The sequence below is a fragment of the Diplotaxodon limnothrissa genome, linkage group LG7, assembly GCF_057381915.1.
Source record: "Diplotaxodon limnothrissa isolate DT_005_m linkage group LG7, D_limnothrissa_male_GT1.1, whole genome shotgun sequence".
NCBI classification, from domain to species: Eukaryota; Metazoa; Chordata; class Actinopteri; order Cichliformes; family Cichlidae; genus Diplotaxodon; species Diplotaxodon limnothrissa.
Genome location: NC_140602.1, coordinates 7,706,827 through 7,732,123, shown reverse-complemented (window position 1 = coordinate 7,732,123; position 25,297 = coordinate 7,706,827). Strand labels below are relative to the sequence as shown.

Here is a 25,297-nt window from a genome sequence, read left to right as displayed (position 1 = left end):
CTACAGCAGCCACCATAGCTAGGATTATGCACTTAAATTGGGATGGTTAAGAAGACAGAACTCAGTTGATTGCAATCTGCAATCTATTGACATCTAGTGGTGATATTCTACACACTACACCTTTAATAGAATGGATCTAAAACTTTCCCTGGCACACCCAAGTTTAAAGCTTCCTCTTCCTTTTTAATACTTCTTTTTTGGCTGCTCCCTTTGTGGTCGGTATAGCAGATCACCTGCTTCCATCTCATTCTATCTCTAGAATCATATTCTGTCATACCAGCCCTATGTGCTGTTTGACTACATATATGTACCTCCCCTCTGGTCTTTCTTTTCTCCTCCTGCCTGGAAGCTCCATATTCAATATCCTTTGTCCAGTACATCCCTCCTCTACACATTTCCAAACTATGTCAGCCTTGCTTCTCTAAATTTGTCTCCAAACTGTTCAAACTGAACTGTACTCATTTCTAATCCAACAAAAATCTTAGCTGAAGCCAAAAAAAGTGTCAAACACCCACAATATTTATCAGTCACGAACATTGAAAAGGTCAGTAAAATAAGATTATTAAGCTTTTCTTTGCCTGCCTGTAGGTGTGTATTAATACCTAAATATGAAGTTACAGGGAAAACCCTCTTATAACAGGAATGGTACGTGGACAATATTTAAGTGATGAGACGTTTTCCATTTATCTCTAGCTGAGCCATGCAGGCTAAACTAATTTTGAAAGAATTAGCAGCTGGCCAATCCACCGCCATGCTTATTTTAGTCACTGAATGCTTTTGCAGATAAAGCAGGCAGTGATTGGCAGAGTTGTGTATCTGTGTCCTAAACGTTTGGGGCTCACAGCACTTTGGGCATCTTTACCAACAAACTGATTAACAAGGGATCTAAATTTTCAGTTTAACTAAGAGAAACAATGGAAGAAAACAAGAATGAGGTAAGAAAGTCATCTTAAACGTCTTTGTAATATAGTACAGAAAGCATTTAGGGATCTTCAAATGTCCTTTTAGTTGAGTTATTTTTTTCTGTGCATGTTGTTGTTTGCATGTTAAATGGGAGCCTTAAGACTTAAATAATAATACAGCTTTAATGTGTTCGTCAGAGCAGTTGGCAGTCTGGTTGGCCATGTCTGTAGTTATTTTTAACACCTTCAAGTGTTTCGGTTACACACATCTCACTCAGCAAGATAGCCTACTTTCTATTCTTGTTTAAAACTCACTCAGAGGGCTTTCTTTAACAAATTTAATACAGACTTTAAGCCACCAAATAACCAAATCAATATTATAATCTTGGAACAAGGTAAAATGTATTTTCCTATTTAAATGTATATATTTAATCTCATTTTCACTAACATTAAAAGTTACCCCTCTCTCTTATAGATAGGAAAGAAAGCAGAAGATGAAGCTCACGTTCTAAATATAGACATGACACGGGATACTGAGGTTTCCCAGTCACCCTCCACTGTTATTGTTGAAGGTATGTTGCACATTCATCCTGTCTCTGCGGTGCATAGATTGCATGTATTCGTACTTTGTTATAAAGTTAAGTTAGAAAATGTTCAACAAATTATTAATAATAAATTCCATTAACATGTCTTTGTATTGAAGTATATAAAAGAAGGATGCTTCTCCCAAGATCAGTTTGTTTCATATGTTGATTAAAATGCCTTAGATAAGCTTAAATAACTAGCACAGTGTTAGTTTTTAACAGTGTAAAAGCAGTAGATTAGTTTTAGAAAATCCTCAGACATATATTTTTGTCATTTCTTCAATGTACAATATAAATTGTACATAAAAGCTGAGAAATATGCCAATGATGCCTCTTGTACATCGTCTTATTATCTTTTAGGAGATACCTATGTCATTTCCAGTCATATATATATATATATATATATATATATATAAAATTGTAATTATAGCTTGTTATTCTGCACTACAGGCCAGCCTTCTTCTGCTGCAGAAAATGGAGAAATCAGCCCAAATGTCCAACCCACCCCCATCACAGATAAGGAAAATGCTATTAAGCCAAAACTCCAGATTACTTTTACAACATTCACTGTCAAGAATGGTGAAGAGTTAAAAGTAGAGGTCCCAGTCTTGGGGAACCCAGCACCAAAAGTTGAATGGAAAAAAGATGGCCAGGGAGTAAAAGAGACATCAAGGCTAGAGATTTCAACCACACCGTCATTAACAGTCCTTCATATCAGACATGCTATCAGGGAGCACTCTGGTCAGTACTCTGTCACTGCAGCCAACAGTGCTGGAAAATATACAGGGGAAATCACCGTGGTTGTTCTTGAAAAGCCAGACCCTCCCACGGGACCTGTCACGATTGATGAAGTCAGTTCAGACTATGTTACCATCTCTTGGGAGCCACCTGAATACACAGGAGGCTGTCAACTAGACAACTATGTAGTGGAGAAACGGGAATCTACAAGTATGGAGTGGCAGACTGTTTCTGCAACTACAGTAAGAACCACAATCAAAGTTACCAAGTTGAAGACAGGAAGTGAATACCAATTCAGAGTGTTTGCAGAAAATAGATATGGAAAAAGTACTGCAATCACATCACCCATTGTAGTTGCACAATATCCATTCAGTGTTCCTGCTGCCCCGGGCACCCCCTTTGTTTCCACTGTTACAAAGTACAGCATGGTGGTTGAATGGGAGCCTCCAGTCAGAGATGGAGGCAGTCCTGTCATTGGCTATCACCTTGAACGCAAAGAAAAGAACAGCATTTTATGGACCAAACTTAACAAATTTGTTATACCGGATGTTCGCTTCAAAACAAGTGGGCTTGAAGAAGGTATTGAGTATGAATTCAGAGCCTTTGCTGAAAATATTGCAGGGCTCAGCCCATCTAGCAGGATATCAGAATGCTATGTGGCAAGAGACCCCTGTGATCCACCTGGTAAACCTGAAGCCGTTGTCATTACGAGAGAGAACATTACACTCCAGTGGGCAAAGCCCAAATATGATGGTGGAAGCAGTATTACAGGCTATGTAGTAGAAAAAAAGGAGCTCCCAGATGGCAGGTGGATGAAGGCAAACTTTACAAATGTTATTGAGAATCAGTTCACAGTCACATGTCTGACAGGAGGACAAAGTTATGAATTTAGAGTAACTGCTAAGAATGGGGCTGGTGTTTGGAGTCCACCTTCAGAATGTGTAACCATCATTGCACAGGATGTTATTGAAGGACCCACAGCATCAGTTGATCCCAAGTTCAAGAGTACTACAGTTGTTCAGGCTGGAGAGACATTCGTCATTGAAGCTGATTACTTTGGAAAGCCTCTTCCAGCAGTAACATGGTTGAAAGAAGGAAGAGAAATCGACAAAGTCACACCAAGAATGGAGATCAAAACCACTCTCACACATACAACCCTGACTATCAGGGACTGTACACGAGCAGATGGGGGACACTTTCTCTTAAGCCTCACTAACATTGGTGGAACTACTTCTGTCCCAGTAAATTTGAAGGTCCTGGATAGACCTGGTCCTCCTGATGGACAACTGAAGGTAAAAGTTATCAGTGCAGAGAAATGCAGTCTTCACTGGAATCCCCCCTTAAATGATGGAGGTGCAACTGTTTCTCATTACATCATTGAAAAAAGGGAGACCAGTCGTGTTACATGGACAGGAGTTGAAGCTCATGTTGAAGCTCTCAGTTACAAAGTAACAAAACTGGTACCTGGCAAAGAATATGTATTCAGAATTGCTGCCGTGAACAAATATGGTGTTGGTGAATTTTTGGAATCAGACCCCTTAATTGCACAAAATCCTTTCACACCACCAAGTGCACCTTCTACACCTATAGCTACAGCTGTGACCGGTGACTCGGTAACATTAACATGGGAAAGGCCTGAGACTGATGGAGGTTCAGAGATTGATGGCTTCATTGTGGAGAAACTTGACAAAGAGGGTGTCAGGTGGACTAAATGCAACAAGAGAAGGCTAAATGATTTGCGTTTCCGATGTACTGGGCTCACAGAGGGGCATTACTACCAGTTTAGAATACTTGCAGAAAACGCAGCTGGTGTGGGTGCTCCCAGTGATCCAAGTGAATATATAAAAGTATGTGAAGCTACTTACCCACCTGGTCCACCAACCAACCCCAAAATGACAGACTATTCTAGCAGTACTGTGTCTCTGACTTGGTCAAAACCAATCTATGATGGAGGAGCCACCATCAGTGGATATGTAGTAGAGATGAAAGAAGCAACAGATGATGAGTGGATTACATGCACACCAAGCGCAGGTGTAGAGGACACAAATTACACTGTGAAAAGACTGAGAGAAAATGCAGAGTACAATTTTCGTATTCGCGCCATAAATGCTGCTGGAGTCGGAGACCATGTGGATCTACCTGGGTCTGTGGTTGCAGCCGAAAAAGTAGAGGCACCAGAGATTGAGCTGGACGCTGCCTTGAGGAAGATTGTCAGCGTTCGAGTCTGTGCCACTTTACATCTCTTTGTTACCATCAGAGGAAGGCCAGAGCCTGAAGTTAAATGGTCAAAGGAAGGTGACACCCTCAGTGAGCGTGCTCAGATCGAGGTAACAAGCTCCTATACTGTGCTACTCATTGAAAATGTCAACAGAAATGATACTGGGAAGTATGTGTTGACGGCTTCGAACTGCTGTGGCTCCAAGTCAGCATTCATCAATGTAAAAGTTCTGGACTCTCCCAGTGCACCAACAAACTTGGAGGTTAAGGATGTAAAGAAGGATTCTGTGTCCATCTCTTGGGAGCCACCTTTGATTGATGGAGGAGCAAAGATTTCGCACTACATTGTAGAGAAGCGAGAGGAGACTAGAAAAGCATTCACAAGCGTCTTTAGCAACTGCATGAGGAATTCATATAAGATCGACAATTTACAGGAAGGATGCTTCTATTATTTTCGTGTCCTGGCTGTGAATGAGTTTGGCACTGGGCTGCCAGCAGAAACCACGGAAGCTATTAAAGTCTCTGAGGTGCCCCTGCCTCCTGGCAAGATCACACTCAACGATGTCACATGCAGTAGTGCAAGACTCTCTTGGGAAAAGCCAGCCCATGATGGAGGAAGCAAAATCACATGTTATATTGTAGAAATGCAAGCTAAGGGAGATGACACATGGACAAAATGTTCAGAGAGTAAAGCGCTTGATGCAATTATTGATGGCCTGACAAAAGGAAAAGAGTACTTCTTTAGAGTGTGTGCAGTGAATGAGAAGGGAAAGAGTGAGCCAAAATGCCTGCTGGCACCTGTGATAGTAAAGGATACCAGTACTGAGCCTATGATCAGTCTGCTGTCCAACACATTCAGTGTGAAGGCAGGAAATGATTTAAAGATCGATGTTCCATTTAAAGGGGTACCACCACCAACAGCAACCTGGAAAAAAGACGGCAATGCACTGAAAGAGACAAGCAGAGTAAATGTGAGCACATCTGACACGTCATCTCAGATCATTATCAAAGATGCAACCAGGATAGATGTTGGTGTTTATGAGGTGACCCTGAACAACTCCATTGGAACCACCTCTGCTCAAATATTTGTTAATGTTTTTGAAAGGCCTGGTCCTCCAGCAGACCTCAGTGTTGATGGTGTCAGTGCTGACTTTGTGTCTCTGTCATGGCAGCCTCCACATTACACTGGTGGATGTCAAATCACTAATTATGTTGTTGAGAAAAGAGATACAGGCAGTACATTATGGCAGAGTGTATCAGCTACAGTTGCAAGAACATCAATCAAAATTTCCCGTCTGACACAAGGCACTGAATACCAGTTTCGTGTTGCTACAGAGAATCGCTATGGAAAGAGCCAATTCACTGAGTCAGAGCCTGTTGTTGCTCAGTATCCCTTCAAGCCACCTGGCTCACCACCCAATCTTCATGTTGTGCAGGCCTCAAAGTCTGTTATGGTCATTGCTTGGAGCAAACCGGAGAGTGATGGCGGCAGCCCTATTATTGGGTACCATATTGAATGCAAAGATCAAAGCAGTATTCTGTGGAAAAAATTGAACAAAAGCCCAGTGACGGAAAACCAGTATAAGGTGACAAGTGTTGAGGAGGGTCTTATATATGAGTTCCGGGTGTGTGCAGAGAATATGGCAGGTGTTGGACCCTGTAGCAAGCCATCTGATCCTGTAGCAGCTAGAGACCAGTGTGACCCCCCAGGCAACCTCACTGTCACCAATATAACTAACACTTCAGTAACTCTCTCGTGGGACAAGCCAGAATATGATGGTGGCGCTAAAATAACTGGTTACATTGTTGAGCGCAAAGAACTGCCCAATAGTTGCTGGCTTAAGTGTAACTTCACAAACTTATTGGACACCTTCTTTGAAGTGACTGGCCTTACAGAGGGTGAACAGTACAACTTTCGTGTTATTGCAAAGAATGCAGCGGAGCTCTTCAGTCCACCCTCTGAAACAACCGGACCTGTCACAGCACAGCACAATGTAGAGCCACCCAAAATTATCTTGGAAGACAAATTTCGACAGGTAGTGGTTGTCAAAGCAGGAGACCTCCTAAGAATAGAAGCTGTCATCTCAGGCCGCCCCAACCCTACAGTGTTTTGGCTGAAGAATGGTAGAAATATTGGCACCACAGGACGAGTTGAAATAACCGCAACAAAAACGCATACCTCTCTGCTTATCAGAGAAAGTGTTAGGAAAGACTCTGGGCAGTATACTCTTACTCTCCAGAATACAGGGGGCACCACATCTAAGGCTATCACCTGCAAAGTACTAGACAGACCTGGTCCACCTGCTGGACCCCTTGAAGTTTCTGGACTTTCAGCAGAAAAGTGCACCCTCTCATGGGGAACTCCTCATGAGACTGGTGGGGCGGAGATCATGTACTACATTGTTGAGAAATGTGAAACCAGCCGTGTTGCCTGGACCCTTGTGTATGGTGACATGATGTCAACTACTTGCAAGATAACCAAACTTCTCAAAGGAAACGAATACCTGTTTAGGGTGAGGGCAGTCAATAAATATGGTGAGGGTGAGACTTTGGAAAGTGACCCAGTCAAGGCCATGGATCCTTTTACCATCCCATCTGCTCCAACAGATGTTGAGGTCACAAGTGCAACCAATGAAGCGATGACTATTTGCTGGAAGACGCCCGCCTCTGATGGTGGCAGCCGCATCAGCGGTTACATTGTAGAGAAAAGGGAGAAGCAGGGCATCCGTTGGGTCCGGGTCAATAAGAAGCCAGTCTATGACCTACGAGTCAAAGCCTCTGGTCTGCATCCGGGATCTGAGTATGAATTCAGAGTCTTTGCTGAGAATGCTGCTGGGCTAAGTGAACCAAGTTTGCCATGCCCACTCACCTTGGCAGAGGATCCAAAGTTTCTTCCTTCCCCTCCAGTAAAGCCCACTATAATTGATTCATCCAGATCTTCAATCACTCTGTCATGGAACAAACCGGTGTTTGACGGTGGAGCGGCAGTTACAGGGTACAAAGTTGAATTCAGAAAATCAACAGAAGAAGACTGGACTGTTGCTGTTCAGAACACAGATAGGACAGAGTTTACAGTAAAGGGACTCACATCGGGGACAGCATATGTTTTTACTGTCAGATCCATAAATAAAGTTGGTATTAGTGAGCCTAGCCCAGAAACAGACCCCGAAGTAGCTACAGAGCGAGAGGAGAAGCCTGAGATTCACATTAACCCTGAGATGAGAAAGACTCTGCCTGTTAAATGTGGCAGCTCCTTCACATTGACGGTGCCTTTCACAGGCAAACCTGTTCCCAGTGTGTCATGGGAGAAAGCAGATGTTGATCTGCGAGTCAGAGGAATGATCAACACCACGAGCTCTGCCACCTCTATCACAGTGGAACGAGCAACACGTGATGACTCTGGCAAATATACTGTCAAACTGCAAAATGCTGCTGGATCTGCCTCTTTGACCCTAAATGTGAGGGTTTTAGATTCACCTGGTCCCCCGGCTCATATAATAGTTAAAGATGTGACTAAGAACTCTGCCACTGTTACCTGGGACATTCCTGAGAATGAGGGAGGGTCTCCCGTGAAGAACTACCTTGTAGACATACGAGACATCAGCAGAACGGGATGGATAAGACTTACTGACAAGTGTCGCCGATTGTCTTACAAGGTGTCCGACCTGGAGGAGGGAGGAATCTATTTCTTTAGAGTCACAGGAGAAAATGAGTACGGGATTGGGGTTCCAGCTGAGACCAGAGAGGGAACAAAAATGACAGGTAACACTTAAGATTAAACACACCATCAGCTACAAAGCGCTATATAAATACAGGCCATTTACCATTTACCATTTACAAGAATTCTTTCACAAAAATCCATGTTAAAACCTCACTTGCACACTTTTACATGCTGTTTTACCTCTGTTTTTGCTTTAGATACAACAGACTGGGAGACAAATCCAGGAGCCTAGCTTGCCCCACGTTAAGATAATCATCTCCTGAAATTTGGAGATATTCATCGGGGTTTTTTTTGTTTTTTTTTATAAAAATAGAATACATTCAATTTTGTTTTAAGATGTTCTTTGTCGATTGAGTTCAAATCAAAACATATTTTGTAAAACGAAGGCAATAAAAAAAAGTTATTATTAATAGCTCGTGCTGGTGAACAACCATTCTGAGGAATTATGATGTATCAGTTTCTAACTTTATGGTTCAAATGTCTTTATTTATGTAAAGGAAAACAGTTTCAGGCAGCACACAAAAATTCAGAGACTCTGGAATTCTGTATTGCTTAAGGTTATCCCTGCTGGGATAAAACACATGCAGATATGTTTTGGTCTTTTGCCTGACATGAGAGTCAGAGTATAACGAGTTGACAAGTTAGTCTCATGTCCCTGTACTTTTCTGTCTTTTGTTTAGGGAAGTAACCTGATTAAACATGTACATCATATTTATGCCAAAGATTTCTTCTTTTTTTTTTTCTTTCTGAACATGTCGGACAAACATATATGTATGCTTTGGGTTGACTTTATAAAAATTCTCTTACCTATGTTATTTATGCTGACAAAAGACAAGACAATATTACTTTATAGGAGGTAGGAAAACCAGCAAGAACACTTTTAATCTCAAAACCATAGTTCTACATCTATGTTTGCTTTTTATTTTACTATTTCTGGAGGAGTTTAGGAATGGTTAAATAAGAACTGACACATTAAAAAAAATTCCGTTCTGTATTAAAAATACAAAAAACAAATTTAAAAAAAAACGTGAAAAAAGTAGATTTGTCCAGGTCAGGTTATACACCAAAGATGGAGGAGAAGAAAACATGGAGGTAAATTCAGATTCAAGATATGAAGTATCTATGTTTTATCATCTGAGAGGGGGTCCCCTTCACCAAAGAAGCAAGAACACAAAGAAAAGAGACAACAGAATAAGCATCCTCAAGCCCCATCTCCTGAACTGAAAACACATGAAAACATGGATAAATGTGCTTATTTATTTCTGATATGTGTGTGAATGTGTGTGTGAATGGGTGGATGACAGGTTGTGTAAAGCGCTTTGGGGTCCTTAGGGACTAGAAAAGCGCTATACAAATACAGGCCATTTACCATTTACCATATTGTCACAATTTCTTCTTGTCAGCAGATTTGACATGCAATCCTGTTGTGTCCAGACAGATGACAATAAGCCAGCTAAACAACAACAGTCGACTATAAACTAAAATTATGGTACAGTCTAAGTTTTAAGTTTCTGATCTCCATTGGTTGACTAAAACAAGTTTGTCATATTATAGCAGCCACCATAGTTACAATTATGCACTTGGATTGGGAGGGGTAAGAAAACAGAATTCATTTGACTGCAATCTACAGACATCTAGTGGTGAGATTTTACACACTATTACTTTAAAGATCATCAATTAACCTAACCCCACTGATGCTGCATGTCTTTGGACTGTGAGAAGATAGTAGTAGTCACCCTCATACTGAATACTCATTCAGTTTCAGATAAGTCTTGGTTTATATTAATTTAAGCAACTTTCTAAATCTACTGAAAATAAATAGTGATGTTTTTTGCAAATTAATCTTTTTGATATCTTTGCTTAAATACACTTTTAAAGTAATAATTTAAACAACTACAAAGAGAATTAAGCCTTTGTGAGCTAAGGAAACAATTTAGTATTATTATTTTTAAATAATACAATAGGATTGAATGGATTACTATTATTTTTAGATTATGACATAAATGTGTCCAGTAAATACTCAGGACCATAGAAATGTTGTGCAATAATATTTTATATGTTTTAACATAATGTTTGTAATGTTTGTTTTGTATTTATGATTATGGGGTTGCAAGTATAATTAATTGGGTTGCAGATCAGTGATAGTATTAGAGGGTGTGTTGTTGTTTTTTCAGAAAAAGATGCTGTGTAATTTAATGGATTATGAAAGTCAAGAATAACCGTAGTTATACAAATAAAGAAAGGAAACATTATTTTGTCTTCTTTGGTAATATGTGGAACTGGGTTGGTCTGGTTAGAGTGATACAATCTACTGTGATACTAGTGATTCTATCACTAGAGACCCCACAATAATAGGACTCGCAGGGCTTTATTTTTATGCTACGAAAATAAAAGCTACTCCTTGTACTTGAGTACATTTCACTGCTCACGTCTTACTTATAAAAGTGTTTTTAGTATCCTTATTTATATCAACGACCTTTACCCACTTCCAGTCGGTCTCCTCTTTTATTTTGTTATCTCAACGAAAATCAAGTAATGATGACAAAATTGTGAACAGGAACCAAACTGAGTTTTTCCTTTTTTAAACTTTCCAAAGAAAAAAAGGCCACTTTTTTTAAGGTTTTGCATATACGTCACTATAGAAACCGCTACGTTACACCCGACAAGGGGAGGACGCTTCTAGTCAGAAACCGGAAGTAAGCGAAGCAGAAAACATTAGCCGTTCAGTAGTTTTGCGGGTTACTGTTAACTACGGCAAAGTACAATTTGAAGTTGAAAACTTCGACATGGGAACTACGGCGAGTCAACTTTCGAAAGAGTCGCTCTCAGAATATCAGGTAAGTCCCGAAAGCAAAGTCTCCACAGGCAAACTTTACCTATTTTCTTAATGGACGAGTGGAAGTGTTTTTTACGCCCTGTAATAACGTTAAAGGAAGAGCGTAATAGCTTTGTTAGCCTGACGTTTCAAAGGAGAAATAAAATGATAAGCGTCCTGGTGCTCAAATAACCAGTATTATTTACATTTGTAGTTGATGTAATTCGTATTGATTATATGTAACGTCTGCGGAAATACTATTAAAAACAAGTTACGGTCACTAGCCTAATAACAACCAATACTGTTGCTCAGACTCTTTAAAAACATCCGTTTGAGGGTAAAAGTTACAAATTTATGTTAATAAGTGATTGTTGTCTTTGCACTGATGCTTACATTTACTTTGCCTTTGTTTTGGAAGAAGAAAGAAGCGCTTATTGTTACTAAACTCAGAGAAAATGTATTCATAAATATATGTGTTATCCTTTTATCTCCTGTTTGAACAACTTCAGTAATTAAAATCAGGTACGCACTGAGTGGGTCCGGGCTGTCTTGTCTTTGTTTTGTTGTTCATTCAAAGCTCAGTTTGAAAACTGTTTATTATTGTTTAATGTATCACTTTTTATATGCTTTTATTTTTCTTGTTAAATTAAGAAGATGCCTGTTTATTTGAACAAGAAGCTCTTCAACTTCTTAAAGGACTAATCCCTACATATATTTTTAGGAGCTGACCTTCCTGACAAAACAAGAAATTCTTCTGTAAGTGACAAGCTGCAAGTCATCATACTAACAAAAATTTTGTCTTCTGCTGGTTGTTGTAATGTGTGATATATTTTTCTCTTTTTTTGCAGTGCTCACAAGAGATTCACAGAACTGCTTGAGAAACATGAAAAAGAACAAATAGATGCCAGAGTACCAATAGGCAGGATTATTACTCTGCCTGAGCTCAAGGTGAAAAGATTTTAACAAAGCATATGCATTACATTGTTTTTATGTTTTGTTTTTTGCGTTAATGCTTGATTTCTATGTTTATGGGATTATATTGTAATTCATGCTCTGAAGGAAGTGCTTCAGTGGCTGGTAATCTGTTCTGACCTTTGTACTCATTCCCGTTACAGTCCAACCCCTTCAAGGAAAGAATCTGCCAGGTGTTCTCAACCTCTGAACAAAAAGATGGAAGCCTCACTTTTGAGGACTTCCTGGATCTTCTGAGTGCCTTCAGCGACTCTGCTACTCTGGAAATCAAATCCCACTATGCATTCCGCATATTTGGTAAAAAAAAAAAAGTTGATAAAAAGTGATATAGTTATTTTTGCACACAAATATGTCAGTCTACGAAATGCTAACCAGTCTGCTGCTTTCAGACTTTGATGATGATGGAACCCTTGACTGTGCTGATCTGGAGAAGCTGGTTAACTGCTTAACTGGTGAGACAAACGATGCAAAACTTTCCTCCACGGAAATGAAGCAGCTCATCAGCAACGTGAGATTACTGAGTTTGTCTTTATAGTTGTAAGGGGTGGTTATAAACTGCGTGTGGGATGGTATACTGATGTGTCAGTAAGCCTAACAATGTCTTTCTTTTCCATGTCTGCGTGTTGTTTAGATTCTTGAAGAGTCAGACATCGACAAGGACGGAACTGTGAACCTCTCAGAGTTTCAGCACGTCATTTCAAGGTCACCAGATTTTGTCAGGTAACTAGAAATCCAGCTGCTCCAAACACCAATAATTATTTGCATTTATAAGTGTCCAATTGATTCTCATTTGATTTATCCACAGTTCCTTCAAGATTGTGCTCTGAAGACTTCCAGTGGACCTTGGAGATGCATGCACCTTTTTAATTTTAGTGTATAATTTTAAATCAGAACAATTTTAATTACTTGCCTTAAATTATATTTACCTGTGGATTTTGCTGCCTTAACTGTTTTATGTAATTTGTCAAATATAAACCCTTTTTAAACATCTGTTTGAAGAAAAAATAAAAGTTTCACCAAAAAGTATTGAGTTGAGTTTTTATAGAGAAAAAAAATGAACAAAGAAATTTAGTTAATTCTTTGTGTTTGTAGGAGAAATTTACAACTGTTGTCCAAAGTTCACTGTGCTTAACAAGTGCATTTTGTGCTATTTTCAGCACAAGCTACTTCCTCCTTTACAGCAGCAGCAAATGTGTTCCATGTCCCGCACACCACATCAAGCACACGCATCTGCTCAGCCCTGAAAAACTCCACACGCTGCGGCTCATCCGAACTAGTTACTGTTTGGTGTCCAAGCTGGCCGTATTCCCCTGTAAAGGTAATAAAGGCAAAGATGCCAAAAATCTTGGCGTTCACTTTGATTTGAATGATACTGCTTTGAGTATTTCACTTAGATGTAACACATTTCTAAAACCAAAACTCACCCCATCCCCAAGTGTAGAGGTCACCAGTGGCTGAAAATAAGAAATTGTGACACGATGATTGCTAGAAAATGTGCATCCCGGTAAAACAACTGTCAGAAGAGATTCCTTACTTGTTACTGCAGCTGTGTGGCGGGAACCACAGCTTACTGCTCGGATTTCACATGATGAAGAGACGTCCAGCAGAGCGGGGAACGCCTGGATTGATATGAACACATCTTCATGCTCCTCTTCCTCCTTTAGCTTTTCATCTGGTGGTGTGCTGGTATCACAGCATAATTCTCCTGTTTGATAAGGTCAGTGGTTCAAAATGGATGTAAAAACTGCCTCTTCAATAGAACTCTTTAAAGCGGTGCACATTTCAGGACAGACCTGTTTGTTGACTAGTTTTCTGCTGAGATTTCCTCAGACCTCGAGAAGGAAGTCCAAGCTGGCCGCTCTCATTCCAGCCCCACACATAAAGGTCACCCCCATCTAAGAACAAAAAGATCCTCTTCAAATCCTTTTCAAACTGATTGTAACTTGTCCAAATCTTTATTTGACATTTACCACTAATGCAAGCTGAGTGCCAGCCTCCTGTAGCCACATGGGTCATGGGCATCCCCCAGAGTGCCTCCACTGCTCTGGGCTCCTCCTCAGAGGTGAGCCCTCCATGCCCCAGCTGACCATGGCTGTTACATAAACACATGCATGCATAGGAAGATTACTTATGCTTATTTGTTGTTTATGCATGAAACTGCTGCTTCTCACATGTTCAACAAAGACATATGTGTGAGTGGCTCCACCTGCCCAGTCCCCAGCTGTACACTGCTCCAGTGGCAGTAAGAAGAACAGCATGCTCTGCACCCAGTGCTAGGCTCCTGGCTTTCAGGTGTCCTGGTAAGGTGCAGTAGAAGGGAGGCTTTAAGGCAATGTAACCTCCAGGGACCAATGGCAAATTCACATCTATAAAAATAAATAAAAAGTAATATTGAGACTCTGTAATTTCATACATCATTATTAATGTCTGTCTAGCCAGATAAGATATTAGCATACACATTACCAGAGCCCTCTGCGTCGGTTTTTATATCCATGCTCCATGATGGACTCTTCTCCCTCTTCTGCAGATCCCAGGTCTCAATCCTGTCTGGGAAGGCCAGGGTCAAGTGCGATTCACTGATGAATAAATCCTTACAACCACGGCTCTCTATTTTAGAAATACCACAGTCCTCGCTGGAGACCGATTCCCCAAAACCTGCCAAGCTCAGGCAGCTGTCTCCTGACAGAAACAACAAACAACAAAACAAGAGCTAAGCTAAAGCAATAGATGTATTAATCCTCAGGACTTAGGCGATGTCTTTGATACACTCACCCTCTAAATGTAAAGATGCTCTTCGACTCCAGCTCACTCTGATCTGACTTGTCTTCAAGCAGCATCTACTTCTATCCACGTGACTGCTGAGCTCTGCTGGGTGACTTATTTTGACTTGGTGGGGCGCGCTGCTACTTTCTCCTCTGCCTGACTTTTCCTGGACACATATCTGTCCAAAGGCGTTGAAACCGAAGCCAAACCAGCGCATCTGAACACCGAGCAGCTCAACAGAAGCTGTTCGCAAAACTAACCTACGATTGCGCTTATTTTTATTTTTTTTTAATACAGCAGGAGCACAAGCGGCGAGAGATGATGACGAGTGGCGAGGGAGGAGCATGTCATTTAAATCGTCTTTAAAGAGACATACACCAAGTTCATGTTTATTGACAGTATTTAAGGTTGCTCTGTTACTACACGTTACACCGAGATTATTGTGAACAAAAGCTGTGCATCAGGCATATACCTCGGGCTTTTCACAATGTCTTATAAATAGCTGGCTCACTAAGTGTAAAATGTGCGTGCGCATAAACAGTTGTACAATAAAAAGTTGTACAGACATGGAAGGGTTGGCTTTTTTGATCCAGATTGTTATGTGGCCTGGCTCACTTACGTAGCAGATCAGCTGGACTGTACATGATCACTAAACTAAATTGAGTTTGAAACCCCTGCCATAAATTATAAAATGTGTGCCACAAACTTTGATAGGACAACTTGTGTCACATTTCTTATTTAGTTTGGAAAGTTGTAGAATGGCCATTTTAATAATATAAAAATTCTCAGAGCAGTCAGTGGCACCCCTCATCCTCCTAGCAGATGTACCTATGATGTCAGTTTCAAAATCCTTTCTTCTGTTATTTCATTCACGATATTTAAAAAAAAAAAAACCCAACAGATTCAGACTCATCGGAGATTTTCAGTACATACACTTAAGGTATAAATTTGAAACTCCTACATTACTTCATTGTCAAGTGATCGCATTCAAAGAGTTGGGTATCCATATTGCCTGCCCAGTAGGGCGATGACAATACCCCGCCAGCCTTTCATGGCTGAGGGATAAAAATAGTTGGGCATCCCAGCACTAAAGCACCATTATAAAGTACATCTAGCCAGGTGGGATATGGAATAAAGTAAACAGAAGTGAGGATTGGTCATTTTTATTTATTTTTTTCATGTGTTCAGTTAAAACGTATTAAAACAACAAAGCACACTGGGAATGTGTTGGATTGTCAATAATAGTGATAACAAACATTTAAACAAAAAGTAAATTTTATAGTGTAAATGAAATGTTTCTATTTTTGCTGAATATAAAATAAAATATTGAGAAAAGTAGTGTGCACAATAAAAATAAGAATGTGTTTGTGGGACTAATAATGACACTCAAATGAAATATTTGCACATATATAGGAATGGTCATTTTTAGTGGAAATACATGGAGGAGAAATGTTGGTCTCTGGGTGGAATACACACTTTTGCCAGACTTTAACAAGCGTACAATCAACGTTACACAGCAGTCAAAAATCATTTCTGTGCTGTTGGTTCTTCCATTTGATACCATTCTTCACTACATCCCTTATTGCTTTTAATCATTTTTTGTTAAGACATATGAGCCCATTTCCTGCAAAAATGAAATTACTTCACTGGTCCAATATAATGTTCAAAGAACTGAAACGCTGTCAGGTGGCACATCCACACACTGCACTTTGTGTTCAGGGTTCAGTTCCTGAGCTCTTCTCCTTTTCTTCCCTGTTTCTGATGATGCCGTACTCCATTGCTTTATCCAGGCAGTTCTGAGCTATCTTCGAGACGGCATCTGGCATGCCCTCTCCTCCCTTTGCAAGGACGGAAAGAATCTCCAGAGCTTCGCTCTCTATGAGTTTCTCAGCCAGACTCTTCTCTGCCTGGATCATGTTCTGAACTATGACCACTCCACGATGACGTAGGTCAGGTATTTCACTGAGCAACAAAGCCTGCACAATTTCTAGCCAGTGGGTTGTCTGAGAAGATAACAGAAGTCATGTGAGCAAAAATAGAGTAAAAAAAAATAAAATAATGGTAGCGACACTACTGGAGTGCTTTTCTTACAGTTCCAGGGATGCGAGCGCAGAGTTCAGGATGTTCGGCTGTCAGCATGGCCAAGGTTCCTGCAGCAGCTTTCCGCAGCCTCCCGTCATCCTCTCCGCTATAAAGCACGAGCAGCTTCAGGCGATCATTTCCTGTGGCCAGGTAGAGCTTCTGCACCTGAGGATGCCACACAGCACAGCCGCTACTGTCAGTTCAACCGGTATTCATGTATTCAAAGACTTGTTAATAAATTATCCCTTACCTCAGTATTTAAAACCAAGTTGCACATGCACTCTGTGGCAGAAGCTCGTACAAGGTCATGCTCCTCAAACATGTAACCTTCAATTTTAGGTACAGCTTTCTCCTTGATGATCTTTTGCCTGTGAAAGTGTATACTTAATTCAGAAAACTGAAAAACACTTATGAAACTGCGCTGATCAGGATAAAAGATGCTTTAAAAGGCAGATATAATGTAAGTTTTGAAAAAAGTAAAAAATAAAACAGAACAAGGCATGCTTTGCATAACTGCACAACTTCAGCGTTAATTATCAGCTTCTACAGTGAAAACAGCTTTGACAGGAAATTGGATTTCAGTGGTCAACAGAGACTCTAAATGTTTCAGTCTTTGGAAAGTTGCCATACAAGAAAATTACTGCATGTTAATCAAGTCTGTGATTTAGTCTATATTAAGTCTCAGTCACTTGTGGTCACCCTGGAAGAATTTAAAAACAGGTTTGATGGAAGGATTTCACACCATCTAAATACTTTATGCTAAGCAATAAAAGTGACACATGTATTGATCTGCAAAAGTAGCTTTGCAAAATGCAGAAAATGTAAAATAAATAAATAAATAAAAGTATCCTAAATGTAATGTTCTGGAATGAAAATAGACTGTTTTGTATGAATACTTTTAGTAGAGACTCCCCCCTAGTGGCGAACCTGAGTCTATCGTTGATGCCAGCCAGGTTTGTGAGAGCCATGAGTGCCTCAAAGTTCTGCAGCAGGGTGCACTCAAGCCTCAGAAGGCTGGTTAGTGGGCGTACCACCTCATAGATCTGACCCCAAAAAATACACAAACAAACAAAAGCAAGATAATGTTAAAGAGTTATTGTATTTTTTTTAAGTTAACTTGTGTGTTACTGTTTGCATTTTTACCCTTTCTCCTGGAAAGGCAATCTCCGGGTTAGACGTGATGGTTATTTTTGCCAGGGCTTGTGCAGCTTTGATTTTTCCTGCATCTGTGTTGTCGGATGCAAGTGGGATCAGAGCCTTTTGGAGGAGAGCAGCAGACATAAATCATTTAAGCCTTCTGAAGTGTGGTGCTTAGTTAAGAGTGTAGGCTAAACCGAGTGTATTTTAGAATAGAATAGAAAAAAATCTTTTAATTGTCCCACAAGGGGAAATTTGGGAAATTTTTATCAGTACACTCTACCTTTCCTCCACCCTGTGCCACCACTGTGCCTCTGTCTTCCTGTCGCTCCACTAGGGCCAAGAACACCCTGCCGTGAAAGATTATATTAACCAGAAAATCTACAGAAAAAACAAGACTTACTGCCATTTTCCTACCTGGCAATACATTCCCTACAAGCCTCAGTGAGTGCAGGACTCTCCTGTTTGACCATGCAAACCAATGCAGACACCACACCAGCCTCCAGCAGCTTCACCAGCCTTTTCTCTACATAGGAAGGTGCATCCTAACATAAAAAAAAAGCAGGCAGAAATATGAATCATAACCAAAAATAATTGAAATGAAGCTGTATAAAATAAATATTGTGCTATGTTAGTTCTACTTGAAAAGAAAAGGTTAATTTTAGTATTACCTTGGGATGTTCCTCAGGTACATGCTGCTTTGCATACTTGGCCAGCTCCACCATTTGAGGGTCTGGTTTCTCCACATCATAACTGTTGGTGCAATTCACTAATGTAGAACCCACAGCAAAGAGCACAGTCTTATCCTCGGACTGCAAAAACACACAGAAAACACAAAAAGGGCATCAGTGCATTTCAAGCATGGATGACAATCTGGTCCTGTGACATGAAATAGTTAGCAATAGTTACTTAGATTTAGAACAAATGAGTCCAATGAGAGACAGGAAAGGACTACTGATTAACTGGTCAGTGCTATAGACAGGACTAACACTGCCATCTAATGCACCGTGAAGGTGTGTGCCAAATATGCTGACGTTTGGTTATGAAGAATCAGACCCTGTTAACTCCACAGAAGTCAGAGTGGAGAAAATATAAGACTTCAGTTTAAATTCTTTCAGCTATGAGGAAAATAATGATGAGTTATACCTTTGCAAGGTCAAACATGGCCAGCAGGGCATTCTTGTCTTCCACCAAGTCTTCCTTTACATCTGCATCAAAGGTGAGGTAGGCGAGACCTTCCACAGACCAGCGGCGGGAAGTTGGGGGGAGAGTCTCATTACACAGCCACCTTACAGAGAAAGAGATAAAGCTTGTCAGTTATTTGAAATCCAGTAATCCACTCAAAACCTGGTATTTAGATCAGGTTTTGCAGATGTACATCAAGCATGCTGCATCTCTTAATCTATACCTAGGGCTTAAGATTCAATATAAGCCAACATACTTCCTGCACTGCTTGGCAAGCTTAAGTGTAGATCCCTCTGCAAACTGCTTCATGCTGAAATCTGTTCCTCCTGCTGATCCAAGCTTGCACAAACCCTGTGCAATAGCCCACATACACATAGCTGTTATTTTCATCTTTATTTAGAAGTGTTATTTTCTAAAACTATCTGTGGTACTTACCACTAGGGCTCTCACACGTATCCTGTCATTCTCGCTCTTCTTGTATAGGTCCTTTAGCAGGGACACTCCGTTGGCTGTGATAAATGAAGCTCTCTTGGCTTTGCCTGCAGCATGGATTAGAGCCTCAACCGCTACCTGCTGGTGAGTAACATCTTCGGAGGCACACAGCGATATCACGGCATCCATCATTCCTGACATTTCCAGAGTTCTGTTACCCACATCACTTGGCCCTTGTAGAAGCACTGATACTGTCTGGATGGCTCTCAGCTTGCCGTCTAGGCCAGGCTGGCTGAAATGTTGCCTGCCCACAACAACATTATGTTAGAAGAATCAATCAGTTTTCATGCTCACAAAGGACTTGTGATGCAGTTCTGGAAAAAAGATCTAAACGAACAAACAGTTTAAACAAGCTTCCTTGGTCAACTCACTGAACATATTCTTCACATAGTTTGTTGAAGTTCTCCCTCTCTTTGTCACTCTTTAGGTCATCATAGAGTTTGCTCAGCAAGACTGAACAGCTCATGTGACTGTTGTCTGTAAGAGGTGGCCCTTCTGAGATCTCTGGGACAGTCCCAGCCACTTCCAGGATTTTCTTCAGCCCTGTAGGAAAACAATGAGTCTCTAATTCATATACAGTGATAACAGATAACATCAGTTATAAATTTTCTAACATAGAAAAATGAACAAAATAAACATGCATCTTTGTGTCATGGTAATGCATGCCTTGGTATCCACCATGGTTTAATAAATTATTTGCCTACATGTAGGATGTGTTTCATACCCTGGTCTACCACCCATAACGTGAGGGAGTTATCTGGGTTTTTCAAGGATTTGCGGGGTACTTGTTTGACAAGGAGATTTATAGCGCTGTCTCTGCCTGGTCCTGACACATTTGATGCTGGCATCATTTCCAAAAGGTGTCGTAACATTGACCGCAGCTCCTTGGATGGTTCTGTGTTAAGATTCATATAGTGAGTAACAATTAAATGTAAAGAACACAGAGCCGACACACACAAAACATTTGCTAAAGGTTAACCTTCAGTGTAACCAAGTTCCCAATATAAGTATCTAAACTCACCAGGAAGTATAGCTTCATCTTTTCCTCTGATCTCTCTTTTCATTCCCTCTGTCAGAGCTTCAAACATCACCTGTAGCAGATGGCAGGCAGCCAGAGACACACTTGAAGCTCCTGATCCCATTACCACACACAGCTGCTCCATTCCCAACTCATTCACTATCGCCATAGTCTGGAAATTCAAAGAATGGACATCAGCAATAATGAACTGCAAAACAACTGAGTGACAAGCACATTGAACAGCCTGCTCTAGCTTCACATTAATGATGGATGGAAATCAGAATGCATATAAACCTTTTTTTTTATAATTCCAAACTACAAAAATACAAAAAGTGACTTTAAAGATGAAGCAAATAGTAATCTCAAAGGAACAGTCACACTTACTCTAGACTGATGTCCTGTGCACAAACCAACCAATGTCCTGAGAGCAGAAAGTACAACATCCTCCAGCTTTGACTGCAGAAGTTTCTGAATTAGCTTCACTCCATCATTACGGAAGATCTGTTCAGCTCCTGCTTCCTCTCGAGATAGCACCACTAGATTCTGAGCAGCCTGAAATTGATTGAAGGATTTGATTATTTTGGTGCCGTACAGTTTTACAGACGCATTAGCATTAATGAAGAAATATCAGGCGCATCAAGAATGAATTAGAGGAATGTATTCATCTGCCTTTTGAGTTATTCTCACCTTCTGTCGATCGCACTCTTTAGTAGATGGATCTAAGAGGAGGGAGAACATCTGCTGCACACGAGCATCGGTGGAGTTTAGTTGTGCTGACTAAAGGGTTAAGAGAAATGATTTTGATTAGCAAGATACAATTTAGAAAATAAGTTTATCCACACCTTTATCCACATCACACCACCTTTTGCTGAATCTGTGCTCCCAGCTGTCTGAGCAGATCCTGGAAAGCTTTATTTTTGGGCTCCAGTTGGGCACATCTCTGAGCATCCAGAAAGGCCTGGTCAAACCGGCCAAGTTTCTGAAATGCCTGGGCCCTCCGAAATCTGGCTTTCACATCACCTTGGTCAGTATCGAGTGCTGGAAAGAGACAATAATAATATTCATCAAAGCTGCAAAAGCATCTGTGTAAAGACACATTTCATGCAACAATGTCCAGAATGCTGAAAATCACAAGTTGTGAATAATGTTATCCATTATAAAAAAAATATTTCTGCTGTAACTATTGCTCAATAAGAATTCTTTGGTCTATAATACCTACCTAATAACTAAAAGTTTGTTTTTGTTAAGACAACATAATGATACTGGTGACATATATACCATTATAATTATGTTGTCCATTGTTTGTTTAATTATTATATTGCAGGAAAAGATGCTTGTATGTAATCGACGTCATCACACTGTTTGGCCAGCAGAGCGCATTCAAACTCCATTGTTTACAATACTCTCAGTTTGCACCACATGCGGCAGAGTATCAATCAAGTAGTGTCTTCACAGTAAGTAAGAAAAGTCAGTAAACACTTTCACTTTTTCAATATAACTTAAAATAATCTAGATATACCATAACATTAAAACCACTGGTTTAGGTGTCCCATTACTACCAAAACAGTTACTAGGTCATGGTCACAGGATGGCTGGTGAAGTTTTGCTGTCTGGTACTGGGATATTGGCAGCATAACCCTTTCTTGGTACTGTGGATTGCAGCGTGAGGGCCTTCATGTATTAGTGTTGTTCCACTCAATCATGTGATAGGTTTGGATGTGGGCAGTTTGAAAGCTGGACCAGTGCCTTTGGCTCTTTATCTATCTAGCAATTTAAATCTATATGTATAAAGAAAATATATACACAGTATGAGTCAGATGAGCTGATCTGTAGAAAATTGTCAGATTAGTAGCTCAGTTTAAAGTTGTCATGCTTCTTTGGTTTCTTTTCTATTTTTTAGCATCTGAATGAATGAAATATAAGGCCATCTGTGCGTATATATGCTTGTGCATTATGCGCATAGATTCATTTGTATGTATTTACAGAGGTATTGCAAATTACCTTATTGTTAACTACTCATATACACAAAGTACAGGTTGATAAGATATTTCTGCACCTTTTTTGTTTGCCTTGATATGACTGTGGAATTTATTATGATTTTACATATTCTAACCCATACATCGTAATATAAGTGCACTTTGCAACCTCCGTGCCTTTCTCTTGTCTTTTATAGATTACTCCTGTTTCTTATTTATTCTTGTTGTCTTACTATTTATATTTGTTTCCTGCATAGTTGGCATGGAGCACCCACAATTTCATTGTACGTGTACAATGACGGCACGGTGGTTAGCACTGTTGCCGCACAGCAAGAAGGTCCTGAGTTCAATTCCACCATCAGGCCGGGGTCTTTCTGTGTGGAGTTTGCATGTTCTCCCCGTGTTTGCGTGGGTTCTCTCCGGGTACTCCGGCTTCCTCCCACCGTCCAAAGACATGCAGCTTGTGGGGATAGGTTAATTGGATAATCCAAATTGCCACTAGGTGTGAATGTGCGAGTGAATGTGAGTGTGTCTGTCCCTGTGTGTTAGCCCTGTGACAGACTGGCGACCTGTCCAGGGTGTACCCCGCCTTTCGCCCTATGACAGCTGGGATAGGCTCCAGCGCCCCCCGCGACCCTGAAAAGGATAAGCGGAAGCGAATGGGTGGATGGATGTACAATGACAATAAAGGGCTATTCAAAAGTGTACATGGCGAGGTTCCAGGAGGATGACTGTTATCATTATGGTCATTGTGCAAGTGCAACCTTTATAAGGTTGGACAGGATCCAAAAACCTCCAGGCAGGAAGTTACTTTTATCCATAATTGTTAATGTGACTGGCGAATATGGATAAAAAGAACACAAGCCAATATTCATATTGTGAAACTATTTGGATGATGAATGAACTTTAAACCGCGTAAAATAGGGCTAATTTGAGCACTAATACGGACTATTTTCTTTAATTTCAGCTAAGTTGTGGGCCGCGATGAAAGAGAAGTTATTCAGTGATGTTGAGAATAAACAAGAGAACATACCGACCTTTCGAGGCATCAGCCTCTGCCTTGCTGTACTCCTCCAGCTTAAGGTAGCACGCAGAGCGGTTACGGTACAGTACAGCTTTGTCTGCATGGCTGTCAGTCAGCTTCAGTGCTTTGGTGTAACAGCAAACAGCACCTTGCATGTCTCCTGCCTTGAAAAGAGTGTTTCCTTCCTCTTTCAGGGCGGCGGGGTCCTAAAGTAAAGACGGGGGGAAAGGTAGCAGCGGGATCACAGAGAAACTTCGATCAAATGTATTTGACTGAAATTAGCTAAGCTAGGCAAAAGTAGCGAATTGTTTCTCTACATTACCTTTTCTTTTTCAGTATCACTCATCTTTAAGGTGTCGCACACAGTATAATGCAAATATGTAGATTTATTTTACTATACGTGGTCGCAAACACCGCTAACTCCAGCCAAACATGTTACATCTTTCTACACTTCCGGGTGTCGGAGCACGTTGACGACGTGCACCGCCCTTCTCACCCACGCTGTATTACCATAAAAGGAAGAGAACAGCTACAACGTTTCTGCCTCCATCTCCACTTTATTTGGTTATATTTCCATTCCATGTGGCTTTCTTCAGTCCATGCAGACACAGAGAGTTATATCAGGCTACTTATGTCATAAAGAGGGGTTGTGAAAGCCAGCAGTTCATTTTTTTCATACATTCACCATATCTGTCTGAGAACTGTAATATAGCAATATAGAACTATTTTTTAAAAAGGAATTACACATGATAAGAACATTTGGGTTGTTAGGTTGTGGGAAAATCACTCGTCTGACTGAGTTGTTCTCCACTCGCCACATTTTGTAAATGTAATCACAAATGATCAAAGTTATTGAATCAATAGAGCAGCTTTAAATGATATATTTTTAAGAATTCATTTATGTGAAGTTTTAACATAAATGTTATGACTTTTGTCATTATTGCCTTTAAAAAAAAGAAACTAGTTATTTTGATTAACTGTATAAGTGTATGCGTAAGTCTGATTAACTAAGTACCACTCAAAGATAAATTGATCTTTTACTGTAATTATTTCAAATTTTTTAGCACTGATAAATGTCAGTAACTTAGATAAGTATCCTATGTATGATGCAGGACAATGTTAAACATTTTTATGTGAACACTGTCCACTTGGGGAGGCTATTAAGCAATACAGTCTTTTATTATACTAAACTTGATCAAGACAGGAAGAAGGAACTAGTGTTTGTCTTCTACAGTTTGCATGTTGTTGTATTTATATGTTACGTGCTAGGGATTCCATTTGAAATGTTTGTGGATGTTAATTAAAAAGTTTTGCATGTCAAACTGGGTTGTTCCACAGTGCCAGTTCAGCCAAAATATGTACTTCAGGTCATACATAGAAGAACAACAACTTAAATAATGTGTTACATTAAAATTTAAGCACCTCATAGTGAAGTGATTCATTTATTATGAACCAAGGAAAACGTTGTCTCACTTTTTGGAAACAAGAGTGCATTCTGAATTTTGGTGTAAAAAAATAAAATAAAATAATATAATTGCAAATTAATATGTTAACCTAAGGTCAGCACTACTGCTTTGTCTCTTGCAGTGGAACTCCACAGTTAAAAACACTAAAGGACGTGTACTGCATTTCTTATACCAGTCCTATGGGAAATCTCCTTTTACCAATACT

The 25,297-nt window shown here is 40.2% G+C and overlaps 4 protein-coding genes across 5 annotated transcripts; 2 read left to right on the top strand and 2 right to left on the bottom strand.

Moving 5' to 3' along the window:
• Positions 1-778: 778 nt before the first annotated feature.
• LOC146627682 (titin-like) lies at positions 779-10,084 on the top strand. Its single transcript, XM_085359080.1, has 4 exons — positions 779-935; positions 1,378-1,474; positions 1,937-8,203; positions 8,360-10,084. Exons 1-4 carry the CDS (start codon positions 915-917, stop codon positions 8,392-8,394), a joined length of 6,420 nt encoding a protein of 2,139 aa, XP_085215206.1. The 5' UTR covers positions 779-914; the 3' UTR covers positions 8,395-10,084.
• Positions 10,085-10,859: 775 nt separating this feature from the next.
• On the top strand, positions 10,860-12,960 carry cib1 (calcium and integrin binding 1 (calmyrin)). The gene is made up of 7 exons (XM_085357300.1): positions 10,860-10,999; positions 11,699-11,733; positions 11,826-11,925; positions 12,093-12,246; positions 12,339-12,457; positions 12,581-12,669; positions 12,755-12,960. The coding sequence occupies exons 1-7, from the start codon at positions 10,949-10,951 to the stop codon at positions 12,774-12,776; spliced, it is 570 nt and encodes a 189-aa protein (XP_085213426.1). The 5' UTR covers positions 10,860-10,948; the 3' UTR covers positions 12,777-12,960.
• An 83-nt stretch (positions 12,961-13,043) lies between these two features.
• On the bottom strand, positions 13,044-14,929 carry rccd1 (RCC1 domain containing 1). Its single transcript, XM_085357299.1, has 8 exons — positions 14,722-14,929; positions 14,413-14,628; positions 14,156-14,315; positions 13,920-14,041; positions 13,743-13,844; positions 13,484-13,654; positions 13,374-13,403; positions 13,044-13,259 (listed from the first exon to the last, which is right to left on the bottom strand). The coding sequence occupies exons 1-8, from the start codon at positions 14,927-14,929 to the stop codon at positions 13,078-13,080; spliced, it is 1,191 nt and encodes a 396-aa protein (XP_085213425.1). The 3' UTR covers positions 13,044-13,077.
• Positions 14,930-16,059: 1,130 nt separating this feature from the next.
• Positions 16,060-24,066, bottom strand: unc45a (unc-45 myosin chaperone A). 2 transcript variants are annotated; one of them, XM_085357297.1, is made up of 19 exons: positions 23,949-24,066; positions 23,640-23,832; positions 21,489-21,664; positions 21,314-21,403; positions 21,011-21,178; positions 20,630-20,798; positions 20,333-20,503; positions 19,980-20,151; positions 19,552-19,852; positions 19,373-19,467; positions 19,078-19,219; positions 18,603-18,743; positions 18,349-18,476; positions 18,215-18,281; positions 17,938-18,051; positions 17,722-17,837; positions 17,045-17,162; positions 16,804-16,959; positions 16,060-16,715 (listed from the first exon to the last, which is right to left on the bottom strand). In XM_085357297.1, exons 1-19 carry the CDS (start codon positions 23,970-23,972, stop codon positions 16,428-16,430), a joined length of 2,829 nt encoding a protein of 942 aa, XP_085213423.1. In that variant the 5' UTR covers positions 23,973-24,066; the 3' UTR covers positions 16,060-16,427. The 2 variants fall into 2 exon arrangements, with proteins under 2 accessions (XP_085213423.1, XP_085213424.1); XM_085357298.1 differs by lacking the exon at positions 23,949-24,066 and having other exon boundaries at positions 23,636-23,795.
• Between the last annotated feature and the right edge of the window lie 1,231 nt (positions 24,067-25,297).